Raw genomic sequence first — 15409 nt, 5'->3', positions numbered from 1 at the left:
AATGTGGCAGGTTGATTTCTTTAGAATATAAATAATCCAATCCTTTAAAAATATACACACAAATATACAGATTCAGTGTAAGAGTTGCTATAGCAACTAGCTGGTATTTTGATTGGGACATACTGATTGCTGTACAGGTTTCATTATAGAACAAAGAATATTCAAGCATTACAACCCTCAAATTCTGGGTTGAATTAAGATCCTCTCCTTCGTATCCTAAATTTCCAAAATGGCAGCTTTGCATAGCTGGGAAAAAACCTTTCAGAACATCTGACCATGGAAAGTCATGAAAGGTAACCAGGGCTGGGAGTGGCTTGCAAATCACCCATGATTCTGATTGACTATGGCAGCTTTACCTGGAAAAATACCTGGGAAGGAGAAGCCCAACTCTCACAGATGGAGAGAGGGTCCTCTGAGGAGAACGGACTACCTCTGCGAGGTGTTTATACAGGTTCAGCATAAGAATTTAAGAAGAGCCTGCTGGATCAGGCCAATGGTCCATCTAGTCCAGCATCATGTTCTAACATTGGCCTACCAGATTCCTGTGGGAAACCCTGTTTTAATATCTTCATTCAATCTAAAACAGCTGAATTGCTCCCTTAGATTGGGAGGGAGATTTAAATAGGATGTACTTATGAAAAAGCTGGTGGACATTAGTTGCTTCTCCAAACTCAGAAAGCATCAGCTGAAGATGGAAAACAAAACAGAGTGGTAATGGTCTAATATTAAGTCATAGTAGAGATATTTTAGCCAAGATGTTTGGCTACTGAACTTTGCTCATTGGTACCTGACTCCATTACTATTAGCAAAGATTATGGGCTATGTTCCGCCAGATTATTGGAGAAGATGCAAAACTCTTGCATCCATATGTGGTAGGTATACCCATTGGTGCAGTTTTTTTGGCACTGTGTTCACGAGGAAACATATGCAATCTTCAGACAGAAGGTGCAGCTATTAACTCTGCTCAGCCTACTGCATATAGAGTTAATAGGGTTTTGCTTTTTTTTTATTAGTGGTTGCCAGAGTTGAAACACCAAAAAACTGGAAAAGTGCAGGAGGGTTATCAATCAAAGGTATAGCTTTCTCTGAGGAGCTGACATGTACAGTTCATACTCTAAAGGAAATACTAACAATGTAATGTTACTAAAAATGTAATTCTACATTTCTTATGTAGAATTATTTATTTAAAATGTATACTACTTAATAAAATAAAAATTCCCAATTGGTTTATATAAAAATAACAGTACAAAAAGTCAATAAAATTTAATAACACTAAAGTAAAATCACAACTGTGGGACAGTTTTATGAAATATATAAGTCATCCAGATAGTCAAATGCACAGAGGTTTTTGGGGAAATGTATTGCAGCGAAATCAAAGACTGAAATATTATGAAAGTGAATGGAACTACATATGTGTGTTGATTTATGTCATAACCTAAGTGGGATGTGATTTAAAGCACTTATTTTTGACTGTTGCTTAGTTTTTTTAAATGAAATTTTGGTTATTTCTTGACGGTATAATAGATTATTGTATAAGCACATTATTATTAGCTCATGATTAGAGAGGAATTTTATTCTTGTCCACTTTCACTTAAACTCATATATATTGTGGAATATTTTCCCAAATTAGCTTCCTGCACTGGTATATTTTCGATACTTTCGAGTATACTGCATATTAATCCTGACAAACAGATTTTATTCTGTTGTTATAGATTTACAGCAGTGTTCAACTAACCCATCCATCAGTGCAATTATGCAGTGGGAATCATCCCTCTGTCCTTACCATGTACCCCATTCCATCACCAAATCTGTTCCTAGAACAGGATTGTGGACACATGGGGGAAGAGAGAGGTGGAAAGTACCATCGTGCAAGCAGAAATCCCTGTGATGACTGAACATTCACTTAGTGATATGTTGGTTTCCACCTGTATTATTTAACCCTAATTTTGGCTTAGAAATGTTTGTATCTGGTTGATACTTTGATTTTTGGGAATGACATGATGATTGGACTCAGTTTGATAATTCTAAAATTGTTGCTCCATTTAAGGCAATTGATGTGTTTCTCAGTAACATAATAGTAATGCACTAGTGCTTTGTCTAACTAATGTAAACAAGGTCACCTGTGGATGAGATGTCAGGTACTAACAGTTACAGCCTGGCTGAGCAGTTATTTCACAATTCGCTTGTTTTGAACCTGAAGTGTTCTGACTACAATGAAAGTAGTATTCCTTCAAAAGTCTCTTTGGATGATGTAACTATACACAAAGCTCAATAAGCTGCCTTGTGCTTCCTTTCAGAAGGAGGCTAATGAGAGAGATCCATTGTTGGACACAGTTAACAAAGTTTATATTAAGTGTAAGTTAAAAAACTTTATTTTTTGACGAATGGCAGAGTTTTTAAACTAACAACCTATAAAGTAATAGTTAGGCCTGTACATGTCATAAAAGATTTCCCCTATTTTATTGTAAATGTGGAATCATGTAAATGCAAACAATAGTAAACATAAGCAAATTAGGCAGCAGATACACAAACATTAATCCAAATCATTCTATTCTACTCATAGCTAAATATTCTTTTCTAGAACTTGATTTCTGTTTCAATATGGGACACATTTCATTCACATTAGTATTCAGGACAGCTATTACATTATTATCCTACAGAGGTATTTGTGGCTTTTTCACTTAGACCAAATATGTTCCTTCAGCACTGGAAAATTAATTAATGTATTGTTTCTTCCTTAGAGGTTAATTTTTCGGAGTTCTGTGGCATTTTTTTCAGCATGTTTAGACAACTCTCTTATCCCTGAAAAAAAATGTAACTTACACATTCTCATTATAAAATGCTGTTTTAAAGCAAGAAATCCCTTCACAACACAACTATCTTTTTCAGAATGTAGCAGTACTACAAGTCACTTTGAGTCCCCATCAGGGAAAAAGCTGGGATATAAATATTGTGGGCATCCATCTGTCTCAAGAGACAATGGAATATGCCTCCAGGGTTGAAGTTAAACGGCCAGGGAATCACAGTGCCTGCTGTGGCTACAGAGACCAGTAAAGCATAACTGCTGCCTTTCACTGTGCTGTTTTTGTTGTGTTAGCAGCACCAAATTATCTCTCCAGGGTGCAAGACCCACTCCTTTCTCAGACTCGCTGGTGTGGTCCAAAGGAAATAATAGCAATACATTTGGTGCCAACTTGGCTGCAGGTGTTGCCAGAAGGGGGTGTACAAGACGCTGTCCAACCATCTTAGGAACTCCACTCTGGATTTGTGTAGGGTTTACTCCTTAGCAATTTCTTCTGAAGATCCCGCAGGAGAGTGGGTCTAGATTTTTCCTTGGGATTTACTCCCAGAGCCTTTCTCATAAATGAGTATAGCTGCAAGGGATATAACAACAACAACAACAACAGAAAGAAGAAGAAGAAGAAGACTATGGTGCTAAAAAGTAAACACCTTTTGTTATTAGTTTTGCTCATTTCTATCCATATCCTTGCTACTGCCTAAGAATATAAAAGCAGTCTATTTGATCATAGAATCATAGAACAGTAGCGTTGGAAGGGACTCTGAGGATCGTCTAGTCTAAACCCTGCAACTTTGGTGTTATCAGCACCACGCTGTAACCAACTGAGTTATCCAGGAAAATTAATTCACTTCAGTACCCTATCCTGACAATGCAAAATCCAAATCCTGAGGGCATTGGATGCACAGGAAAATAAAATTAAAAGCCACTCAAAGTGTTAAATTTCCCTAGGCATATTTTGAAATTGCACACAGAAAAGTAGCAGAAAATGGTTTCTGCTTTGTCTCCTCAGCATATTCTTTGAATTTCAGCAACATCCTTGTATTTCATTTGCCAGGGTCATTTGAGAAAAGTTCCAATACTGATCCTTAGAGATTATTTCTAGTAATTTGTTCCTTGGTTAACAATATTGATTGAACCTGTTTTACAGTTCCTGTGATATTAGTCACCTTACTTAATAATTTATTGTGTGAAACTGTGTCCTTTAATGAAAGCCAAATACATTAAATCAGATGTGTTTTCCTTGCCCAGAAAATTTGTTACTATTGTCCAACTCCACCTTACCTCAAATGTATCTAATGCAGGGAAGCCAAGATTAACTTTTGATTATGTTGGTGTGTTGGTCACATTAAATTTCCTGACGAGGTAAATCCTTACAAAATCAGAAGGTCCATAAGCTACTGTAAATGGTTCACAAGAGCCTCATAGAGAACCAGCAGGAGAGGGGAAAGTGAGAAAGGAGGTAAGGACAAGAAAACAACAGCTGAGGCAAGAGGGAACTGGGAACTAAAGCCAGCATGAAGTCTTGGACAGCAAGGTTGTGCATGGAAACATGAAGCAAAGGGTGTGTAAAAGAACAAGATTGGGATGATGCAGGGGGAGGCTGCGGCAGTGGTGCATAAGGGCAGCAAGGTGATGTTGAGGTGTGTGGGGGTGGTTGTGTCCCAATTAGCCTCCCCCCCCCCCAGGATGTTGGAGGGAATGCAGTTAGAATTTCTGCTCTTAGAGACTTGTGAAGCTTGCTGGATCCTAGAATTTTGGAGGGCTATACCTTGTAGCTTGAGTACTGTTCTGTTGATGGCCTGGTAACTCTATGGCACATAAGGTTGACTTTGGCCACTTTTGATGGTTGGTTCTAGACATGTTTTCTCACAGTTTTGTTGGCATAAGTTTCCCTAGTTTATGAACAACCTGAAACTTATAAAATTGAAAGAGGGATTATTGAGAGAGCAGGTGGTGTTCAATTTATACCAAGCACAACAGGTTGCAGCATAGATCATTTTTATAAATTTCTCAGTAGAATGGGCAGTTGTAAATAAATATTTTTATCAGTTGCAATTTTGCCTGAAAAGTCTCATTTGTTGAGCTCTTCCACCTAGTAAACTCAGATTGTTTCTACCATACTTTTCAAGCAAGGACTCTGTGAATTGAAAAATGTAACATTATATGTACCTTTGTTATCCATGAAAATCTTTTAATAAAAACATTTTTATAAAAAAATAATCACAAATATTTTGTTAAATTTGAACCAAAAATTTTAATGCAGGTCAAACACTGAGATGTTGGAAGCTGGTTTACAGGAGAGTCCCAAGGGCCAGATGAAGAGACCCAGAGGGCTGCATTCAGCCCTAGACCTGAGGTTTCCCACGTTGACCCTAGTCGTAAGAGGTGGGATGCATCACAGGCAGAATCAGCGTTTCAGCATCTGTACTTGAAAGAACAGCCCCACTTGTATGTTCTGCTGTGATATTTAAGATTGATTAAGAATGTGAAGAAACTTGTATTTTAGAGATAAGGCTTTTGGATATTGGTCATCTTTCTGAGGTAATAAACTTTTCACATTCAATTGCTTTAAAAGCTGACCAAAGTGGTATACTCCCCACCACAAGAATATTCTGCTTCTGATTTTCTTGCTTAAATTTACCTTTATTTGTTGGCCAGTGTTTACATTTCAGTGAGCCTCTGTCTGTATATAATGATTATGGCTAAAGTCTGTATATAATGATTATGGCTAAATAAACCCACAAAACTATGTATTTATTATAATAGAGTTTGTGCTTTATTTTCAGCATCTGGCGAGGACCAAATATAAACTGCACAGATAGTTCGGGTTACACTGCTTTGCACCATGCAGCTTTAAATGGTCACAAGTAAGTGTCAAATGGCTATCAATATTATGCTGGTATTACTTTGTGTTAAAAATGTTGGTATTAACCTGCATTAAGTTTAGACATAGTCATGTTTTTGTGTGCCCCAAGCTTTAGTAAACTGCCCTACTTAAAACACCTGCCCCTCCATTTTCATGTGTACAAAATAATTTTGTTCTCCCTTTCTTTAGCGAGAAAATTCAATTTGGTTAACAGCAAGCATATTTAAAACACAGCTTAGAGCCCATTTTGGGTTCTAATCTGGGCAATGATAGTGGCGAAGAAATCTCCACCATCCTTGCATCCACTCAGTTTCAACCATTGAATTTTTATACATAGGTAAAGGCTTTTTGCAATGTGACTAGGGTGAAGATGGATTGGAATCTTCCTGCTCGGACCATGGCTATGTACATAATAAAATGCAGCAATGTAATTTTGTTGTTGCTGTGTTTCAAGTTGTCTGTATCAGTCTTAGAGTTGTCTTTCTTGGAGCTGCCTGTCAGCAGTGCCTGGTATTATTTGGTTGCTGTCTAAGTGGATACAGCTGGGGTGTCAGTGTGGAGTCATATGCCACACTAGAGGAGTTCACTGCTTTGGGTTACCACTTCAGGGAGACACAGGGACAGGGGTGTCCCACAGTGTCAGCTGGGATATAGAATTGTAGGCCAGACACTGGAGGAGACAGGCCTATGACCTTCACTCATGGTGACAGCCTGGTTGAGGGGAAGTTTTATTTTGTGGGGTTCCCCTGAGTGAGTGGCAGAGGGGGGAGTTGTAGTAGATGTACCATCTTCCATCTGACATTGGAGGATGTCTTAGTTTACTATCTGTAGGCCTAATCTCCCATATGTTTATAGCAGTGTTTCCCAAACGTTTTTGGGCAACGGCACACCTGTTTACTGAAAAAAAATCTCGCGGCACACCACCATTAAAGCCCCGCCCCGTGACGTCAGCGCGCAGCGTCACGCCGGGAGGGACGCACAAAAGTGAAAGTTTTTTCCCTCCCCCTTGCTGGGGAACCTCCAAGCTTTGGGGGTGGGAGGAGGCAGCAGAGCGAGGGACTGAGGGACGGCGGCAACTGAGGCGGCGGCGGCTGAGGCAGAGCTGGGAAGGGGGTTTCCAGGGGACATGGCAGCTCCTCGAAAGGCTTCTCTCAGCTGCGCTCAATCCGCCTCGGAGAGGATTTCCCCTCCGGTCCCATGCGTTCGTTTGGGGCATCGCTCCGGCTGCTCCCTCTCCCGCCGCGCAGGAGCGATGCCTCTCTCTGGCTCTCCCTCCGCGCAGGCTGAGGGAGGGAGGGAGGGGCGCGTGTGACCCGTCTCTGCTGGGAGACCAAACCCAGCGAGGCAGAGTCGCGCGGAGGCGCCCAGGCAGCGCTGCCGGCTGCGAGGAGGAGCGCCAGGCAGCAGCAGGAGGCGCGGCCTCTCCTCGCCGCCGCCGCCCCGCCTCTCGCCGCCCGACTCGCCCGCCTCCCTCCAGGCATCTCGCGGCACACGAGGCAACGTCTCACGGCACACTCGTGTGCCGCGGAACACCGGTTGGGAAACACTGGTTTATAGGGATGGAAGAAAATGGTGATGAAATGTGTCTGGGTGGGCAGCTAGCAGAAAGTGGCAAAGATGCTGCTCCAATTCCAGTGCAGGCGAGGGTAAAGTTGGAATGAAGGGACTGACTACCATCTGCAGTGGAGGCCTATATGTTTGGTTTCGGTTCCTTGTTCCAGCCATCCGACATCACTAGAAGGTACTGGTAGCATTTCCACTGAGCCCTCCAGTCTGCTGGTGCTGTTTTGTTGTTGTTTAGTCGTTTAGTCATGTCCGACTCTTCGTGACCCCATGGACCAGAGCACGCCAGGCACACCTATCTTCCACTGCCTCCTGCAGTTTGGTCAGACTCATGTTTGTGGCTTCGAGAACACTGTCCAACCATCTTGTCCTCTGTTGTCCCCTTCTCCTTGTGCCCTCAATCTTTCCCAACATCAGGGTCTTTTCTAGGGAGTCTTCTCTTCTCATGAGGTGGCCAAAGTATTGGAGCCTCAGCTTCACAATCTGTCCTTCCAGTGACCACTCAGGGCTGATTTCCTTCAGAATGGATAGGTTTGATCTTCTTGCAGCCCATGGGACTCTCAAGAGTCTCCTCCAGCACCATAATTCAAAAGCATCAATTCTTCGGTGATCAGCCTTCTTTATGGTCCAGCTCTCACTTCCATACATCACTACTGGGAAAACATGGCTTTAACTATACGGACCTTTGTTGGCAAGGTGATGTCTCTGTTTTTTAAGATGCTGTCTAGGTTTGCCATCGCCTTTCTCCCAAGGAGCAGGCGTCTTTTAATTTTGGGACTGCTGTCACCATCTGCAGTGATCATGGAGCCCAAGAAAGTAAAATCTCTCACTGCCTCCATTTCTTCCCCTTCTATTTGCCAGGAGGTGATGGGCCCAGTGGCCATGATCTTCGTTTTTTTGATGTTGAGCTTCAGACCATATTTCGTGCTCTCCTCTTTCACCCTCATTAAAAAGTTCTTTAATTCCTCTTCACTTTCTGCCATCAAGGTTGTATCATCTGCATATCTGAGGTTGTTGATATTTCTTCTGGCGATCTTAATTCCGGCTTGGGATTCATCCAGCCCAGCCTTTCGCATGATGAATTCTGCATATAAGTTAAATAAGCAGGGAGACAAAATACAGCCTTGCCGTACTCCTTTCCCAATTTTGAACCAATCAGTTGTTCCATATCCAGTTCTAACTGTAGCTTCTTGTCCCACATAGAAATTTCTCAGGAGACAGATGAAGTGATCAGGCACTCCCATTTCTTTAAGAACTTGCCATAGTTTGCTGTGATCGACACAGTCAAAGGCTTTTGCATAGTCAATGAAGCAGAAGTAGATGTCTTTCTGGAACTCTCTAGCTTTCTCCATAATCCAGCGCATGTTTGCAATTTGGTCTCTGGTTCCTCTGCCCCTTCGAAATCCAGCTTGCACTTCTGGGAGTTCTCGGTCCACATACTGCTTAAGCCTGCCTTGTAGAATTTTAAGCATAACCTTGCTAGCGTGTGAAATGAGTGCAATTGTGCGGTAGTTAGAGCATTCTTTGACACTGCCCTTCTTGGGGATTGGGATATAGACTGATCTTCTCCAATCCTCTGGCCACTGCTGAGTTTTCCAAATTTGCTGGCATATTGAGTGTAGCACCTTAACAGCATCATCTTTTAAAATTTTAAATACTTCAGCTGGAATATCATCACTTCCACTGGCCTTGTTATTAGCAGTGCTTTCTAAGGCCCATTTGACTTCACTCTCCAGGATGTCTGGCTCAAGGTCAGCAACCACACTACCATACGAGACATCCATTTCTTTCTGGTATAGTTCCTCTGTGTATTCTTGCCACCTCTTCTTGATGTCTTCTGCTTCTGTTAGGTCCTTTCCACTTTTGTCTTTTATTATGGTAATGTTTGTACGAAATGTTCCTTTCATATCTCCAATTTTCTTGAACAGATCTCTGGTTTTCCCCATTCTATTGTTTTCCTCTATTTCTTTGCATTGCTCGTTTAAGAAGGCCTTCTTGTCTCTCCTTGCTATTTTTTTGGAAATCTGCATTCAATTTCCTGTATCTTTCACTATCTCCCTCGCATTTTGCTTGCCTTCTCTCCCCCGCTATTTGTAAGGCCTCGTTGGACAGCCACTTTGCTTTCTTGCATTTCCTTTTCGTTGGGATGGTTTTAGTTGCTGCCTCCTGTATAATGTTACGAGCCTCCATCCATAGTTCTTCAGGCACTCTGTCCACCAAATCTAAATCCTTAAAACTGTTCCTCACTTCCACTGTGTATTCATAAGGGATTTGACTTAGATTGTATCTTACCGGCCCAGTGGTTTTCCCCACTGGTATTACTGAATACCAAATCAGTCCTTAATAAGACCAAGGTCATCCTAGACTTGATTGTGAGATTTGGGTGAATGAGCTGGGTGGGCTTGACCTTATCCAGCTGTGCCCACCTGGGTACTCGGTTCAACACCAGCCTATACTAGTGCATTGAGAAGGAGGGTTTGCTGTTGTCCACAATAAATATACATTATTACAATATCCTTGAACTTAAAACCTCTTGAACTTAATATAGATTTAGAGGGTCTGCACCTGGTGTTGGGCCAAAGAGACAGATTGGGGATGCCACTGGTCTACTGACCACCCTGTTCCCCTTTGGTAGTCTCTGGGGTATTGTTGAAGAACCCAGGGTGATAGTCCTGGGTGACTTCAATAGTCATGTGGAGATTGTTACTGGGCTTGGGGCTTGATAGCCTCCATGACAACCATGGGTCTGTCTCAAGTGATCATCTGGCCCACACATCAGGCAGGGCATGATGTAGTCTTTTTGCCCCAAGTGATATGAGGGATAGGTTGACAATAGGGGTAGTGAAATGCACTCAGTTGTCAGAGTTGGACCGTTACCTGTTATGTAGAGTGGTGGGCCCTTTTGCCCCAGAGACTGATGGAACTGGTGTGTTCCTGAATGCTCTGGGGTATTTTTAAGTGGAGAAAGCTGTCAGTGCTATTGAAGCCCTGGTCTCACTATAGAACAGCAAGATGAAACAGATGGTTGACATGATTGCTCCCGTGTCCTGTCTGGCATTGTGGAGCTCAAGTGTCCCCTTGATATTCTGGGGAACTTGGGGCTAGGAAACAAGCTGGACAAAGATTTCAGTGCAAGTGACCCAAGTCTCACTCTGAAGCTGCCCAAACACTGGTTAAAGCATGTAATCATGGCTACTGTGTGGCTGTGAAGAAGGCTCATCTTGCAGCTTGCATTGCATCCTCTGGTAGCTAGCCAGTAGAATTATTTTGGATGGCCCAGAGGTCACTGACTCACACTGTATGTGAGGGACCTCTGAGTATACACAGAGTATAAAGTAACTTGACTTCAGAGTGATCTCGACTCTGCACTTATTGCAGCTCGAGCTGAAATACCCAGCGCCAGTAGGGTGTAGTGTGAATGGGGGCACTGTGGGGTGATTGCTCCAGGCATCTTTGGGGGTGGGGCTCCTCACACCACCTTCCCTGAGCCAGCCTTGCGGCGCTTTGCGAGGCTAGGATCTGATCAGATCCCAACCTTGCAAAAAAAAACCTCGCCTTCCCCGAGCCACTTTGCAAGGCTGGGATCTGATCAGAAACATAACTAAGAACCTTAAAATTTGAATACCTTATTATTATATAGAAGAATAGTTCAGTTATGATTATAACATGGTTTTGGGTGATATATTTTATTATGACCACCAACTAATATAAGCGTATAAACAGAGAATAATTAGTTTACATAATTAAGAAATAGATAATATTTATGGAAGAGCAAAAAGGAAGTTTTTTCTTCACCATCTGTTTCTTGATGATAGAAAAAAGGTAACTACCTGTTTAAACAGTAATATAACAAGAATTTCAGTGAGTCTTCCTGGTAGAGTTCATAATAAAGGAAGAGTCAGCCTCCCTCTGGGCTTTCTATACAATGGTAGAATAAAAGAACGTGACCCAAAGATGTTCATTAAGTGGAATCGTCTTAAATTGGTCAGTTAACAGAGCAGAGGGCAGAACATTAAAGTGAGGGTGCATAAATTCTGACCTATATTTGTAAACAGTTAAGGTCTGGAAGTATGAAGTTCTGGCAATTATAAAATATTACAATATGATCACACCTTACATGCATTTAACTTGTACAATTTCAACTATATGTAATTGAAGGACACCAGGAAAATGCAACATGAAACCTGCTTTTAAGCTCTCTGCCTTACTTAGGAAGCAAGGCGCTTGCCGTGTGAAGGCTCTAAAAACCCTGGGCATGACTTTCTCAATGGAACAGTTAGACCATCTGGCAGTCCTTTGTGAAGAGAGTTCTTATTTAAAGTCTCTTATATTAGTTGACACAACTGAAGCTAAAATTGTGTCAAATGTTTCCACTCACCTTCCATTTTTCTTCCCCCCTTTTACAACCCTCTTTTCTCTCCTTATGCTAGAATATTCCATTCCCTGGACTTGTAAAAATTGGCTAATGACCTCATGGTACTCTTGCATTATTTCTTCAGCAGCTATCTGTGTGGTAAAATACTATTATAACATGTCTTTGTAAGTGTTTGGGTGAAAGAGGAAGTATCCACAAAAGATGGAACAAAGCCATGATTTTTACCCTACCGTCCCAGTATCCATGACATCCAGCTAGAATATCTCCCCATTGTTCAGTTGACCTAAAACTGCACATGCTCAAAGTATTATTCTTTTTTAATCTGGGTTGGTAAACTGGTTTTTGGTTGTCTCTGTACTGTACCAGGAATGTATAAGTACTTGTAAAGCACAGAATGGTGAAATAGGGGGTGGAGGGGGTGGATAAGATAAATGATAATAATAATAATAAGACCGTTAAGTCCAGCACCTAAATTACCTACCTGCACCACTGATTGAAGGGGAATTGAAATGTAAGAGTGGGATACAGAATAAAGGGAGAAAGAAGAGTTACGAGGGCTGATATTTAGTATTGTGGAGGAAAAGAGAAAGGACAGGCGAAGAAGTAGTAAAGCTGGTATCAGTGCTAATCCATAGGCAATGGTCTGGGAGTCAGGGGGTAGAAATTGCATTAGAATATCAGAGTGAGGGGACAAAGTCAGTCAGGACTAATGGACAAATGTGGAGGCATGACTGAAGAGTAAGCAAGAACTGAAGGACAAAATAGGAGACAAGAACAAAGAGCAAGCCAGAAGTCAAAACCAGCCAAAGGATACAGAACCAACTAAAGGATAAAGCTCAGAAAGGCTATGTTTCTCAGACAAGACTCAACTGTAACTAGAAACCTTCATATTCCTTCCTGTCCAGGAAGATGCAGTGGTCTTTCTGATGTCATTCAAGGAAACTTTGCAGCTAGTGGATTGCTGAGCAGAGTCAAGGCAAGTAAGGGATTGCTGATATTAAATTGTTAACCATCCAGAACTTTAGCTGCAAGCCTCGGGTATATCAAATGTTTATACTCCCTGTAATCTGTCTCTTAAAATATGGATATTATCTTTGCTCTTTTGCTGTCATTATGAATATCTGTGGAATACCCAAGGAGAACAAACCTTCTGTGATTATGAAATATCTACTCTCTTATCCCATGAGATATAAGTCTTACAACCATTTGCAAATGTCTTAGCGATACTAGCTTCTTTGCACTTGTGTTGCTGTCATTTGAGTAAAGACTGAATGCTGTGCTTGTTTGGTTCCAATATATCATGACAATATGTGCTCTGATAAACCAGCTTTACAAAGAAACCTTGTTGTCAATCCTTAGGTCATATTTTATGTTTTTCAGGGATGTAGTTATCAAATTACTTCAGTTTGAAGCATCAACTAATGTGGCAGATAATAAAGGGTATTTTCCTATACACTTGGCTGCTTGGAAAGGAGATGTAGAGATTGTGAAGATTCTTATCCATCATGGGCCATCACATTCCAGAGTGAATGAACAGGTGACGTTATTAAATATCTTTGTTTATGTCTTCAGAAAACACAAGTAAGTATAATTTTATTCTTACAGCTATATGGACGGATTCATGAAGCTTCTTCATGCTTAAAAAAAATTCTATGGTTGCGAATAAGGATCATTGTGTTTGTAGAGCTATATGGATAGGCCAGTTAATTTTAAAATAGCAGACATTAGCATTTAAACAGTTCTTATCATTATTATTACTATTGAATTGTGTTCAGCATAGCCTTATTTGATAGCTCTCATGACTACTGAGGCATTGATACTGTTCAGTAGTGGATGGTGCAGAGGGGTAGTTCCTGGGAGTTCAGTATGGTGTATATGCACTAGCAGAGCCAATCTGGCACTCCTGCCAGTGTGTTCGCACAGCGTCAACCTTCTCATCACCTTACCCTCCCTCTCTCCATCCCAATAAGCAGCAGCAACTCAACTGTTGGAAGGGCAGGTGAACACTGCTGCCTCACCATGTCATCTACTACTGGTACTATTACTGTACTACTAAGCAGTAGTAGGCTCTGCTACTATTGAATTCTTTACAGACAAGGAGTGTAGACCCATGGTTTTTTAAAAAAGAATTTTGTATTTCAGAATCGCTGTGTGTTGTAGGTTTTCAACCTAGGTGATGTGATGTTGTATACCCATAATCTTTTTAAACCAAGAAATTAAAAACAAATAATACACCAGTGATTTCATACCATTTTTAAAGGCCTCTGAACTCTGTTGTATATTGCAGACTTCTTCACAGCCTAGCACTACACAACACTATACTGAATATCAAGGCTGCCTTTCTTAAAATGAGATAAGATGCCCCCCAAATATTTATAATATTGTATATTTTTAGAAGATATTTCTTACCATAGCGTGTGATACTCAAAACTATTGCCATTGTCTATACTGTATGTACATGGATTCCTGATCAATATAATGAATCTACATGAATCTAATGGAAACATGTACTGTATATTGTATCCAAGGATATCCCACAATGTCTGAAAACAAAATTCGTACACCAGGAATTCTTATTAGCCTCTTCTTGTTCCATTACTTCCTCCTTAAAGAGGAATGCACAACATCAGCCATACTATTTTCAGATTTTTCCAGAACAGCAGGAGTTGTGCTTTTAGGGAAAAGTTGCCAGACATGATAGGATAGGAGAAATTAGGGTTCTCTCTCTCAGTCTCTCTCTCTCTCTCTCTCTCTCTCTCTCTCTCTCTCTCTCTCTCTCTCTCTCTCCCACACACACCCACCCACCCACCCACCCCATAAGGAAGAGGATAGTGTATTACACAGAAAACAGAAAGTGTCTGATGTAATGTATTATTTTAATATTATAATTATTTTAACACTGATTTATAACTATGAGAGTCTTTTATATTTGCATACTGTTACAGACAGTAAGTGTTTTGTTAAATCAACAAATATGGAAATGTTTTCAGTTTTGTTCAGGAGGGATATATATGAAAGTAAGGAAGGAGATTTAACTTCCCTCTCACATCAGGATCTATTCAGTAATAACTGGTCAAAATGTAAAATAGATGAAAATGTGCTGAGTGCAGAGAGAAAAAAAAATGGGCAGTATCCAGAGGTTTCTTCAATGATGGAAGGCACCTTAATCCAGCGAAGATATCCACCAGTGGTACAGGGAGGGAGGTATCTTTTTCAGGTTCTCTTGTCCCTTTGGCTGAGAGGTAGCACAAATGGTTTAAAAGAAGCAGGCAGAACTGGTAAAAATTGCCTCCCTATTCTGTCCTTAACAGAATCAAAGAGCTGTTCATCAGTGAAGGGCTCCACTGAATACATCCCAATATGGTGAAATAAATACTCTTTTAAAAAGGGATTTTGCATATGGTTATGGCTTGTCCAGGTTTGTAGTTGATGAAAAGAACTTTACAAATAAAAAAGTGTGGAATGACATTGTTTTAAAACAATGAAATGTGTTATTTTAAATGAAAAAATAGCTGATATGGGAATTAATATTTTTTAAAAAATAGTTTTACCATATATTTCCTGAAATATTTATATTGGCTATATATTATCTTGGTGAACATGAATAAGAAACAGACTGAAAAATACTGACAGACAGTATTTTTAATTGAGTTCCCTTTTTAATTAAATGCTTAAAAACCATACATGGTTCTCTCTTACTCTTCTTGATTTAGAAGCATTTTCAGAACATAAGAACAAACTGATGATTTTAGACAAGCAAAACTGGGATTTGTTCATGTCTTTTGAAATCAGCTGTATGGAACTT

The 15409-nt window shown here is 40.7% G+C and overlaps 1 protein-coding gene across 5 annotated transcripts in view; it reads left to right on the top strand.

The window, feature by feature from the left end:
• The window catches only part of ANKS1B (ankyrin repeat and sterile alpha motif domain containing 1B), a 343850-nt gene that overhangs the window by 12136 nt on the left and 316305 nt on the right, over nucleotides 1-15409 (top strand). For all 5 annotated transcript variants that reach the window (XM_081927920.1, XM_081927926.1, XM_081927925.1 and 2 more), the window contains exons 2-3: nucleotides 5587-5667; nucleotides 12985-13141. In XM_081927920.1, coding sequence (XP_081784046.1) covers nucleotides 5587-5667; nucleotides 12985-13141 — 238 coding nt within the window. The remainder of the gene's footprint in view (nucleotides 1-5586; nucleotides 5668-12984; nucleotides 13142-15409) is intronic.

This window comes from Podarcis melisellensis (genome assembly GCF_964234715.1).
Source record: "Podarcis melisellensis genome assembly, chromosome: 10".
NCBI lineage: Eukaryota > Metazoa > Chordata > Lepidosauria > Squamata > Lacertidae > Podarcis > Podarcis melisellensis.
Note: the sequence above shows the minus strand (reverse complement) of the source record. Positions and strands in the feature narration are given on the sequence as shown.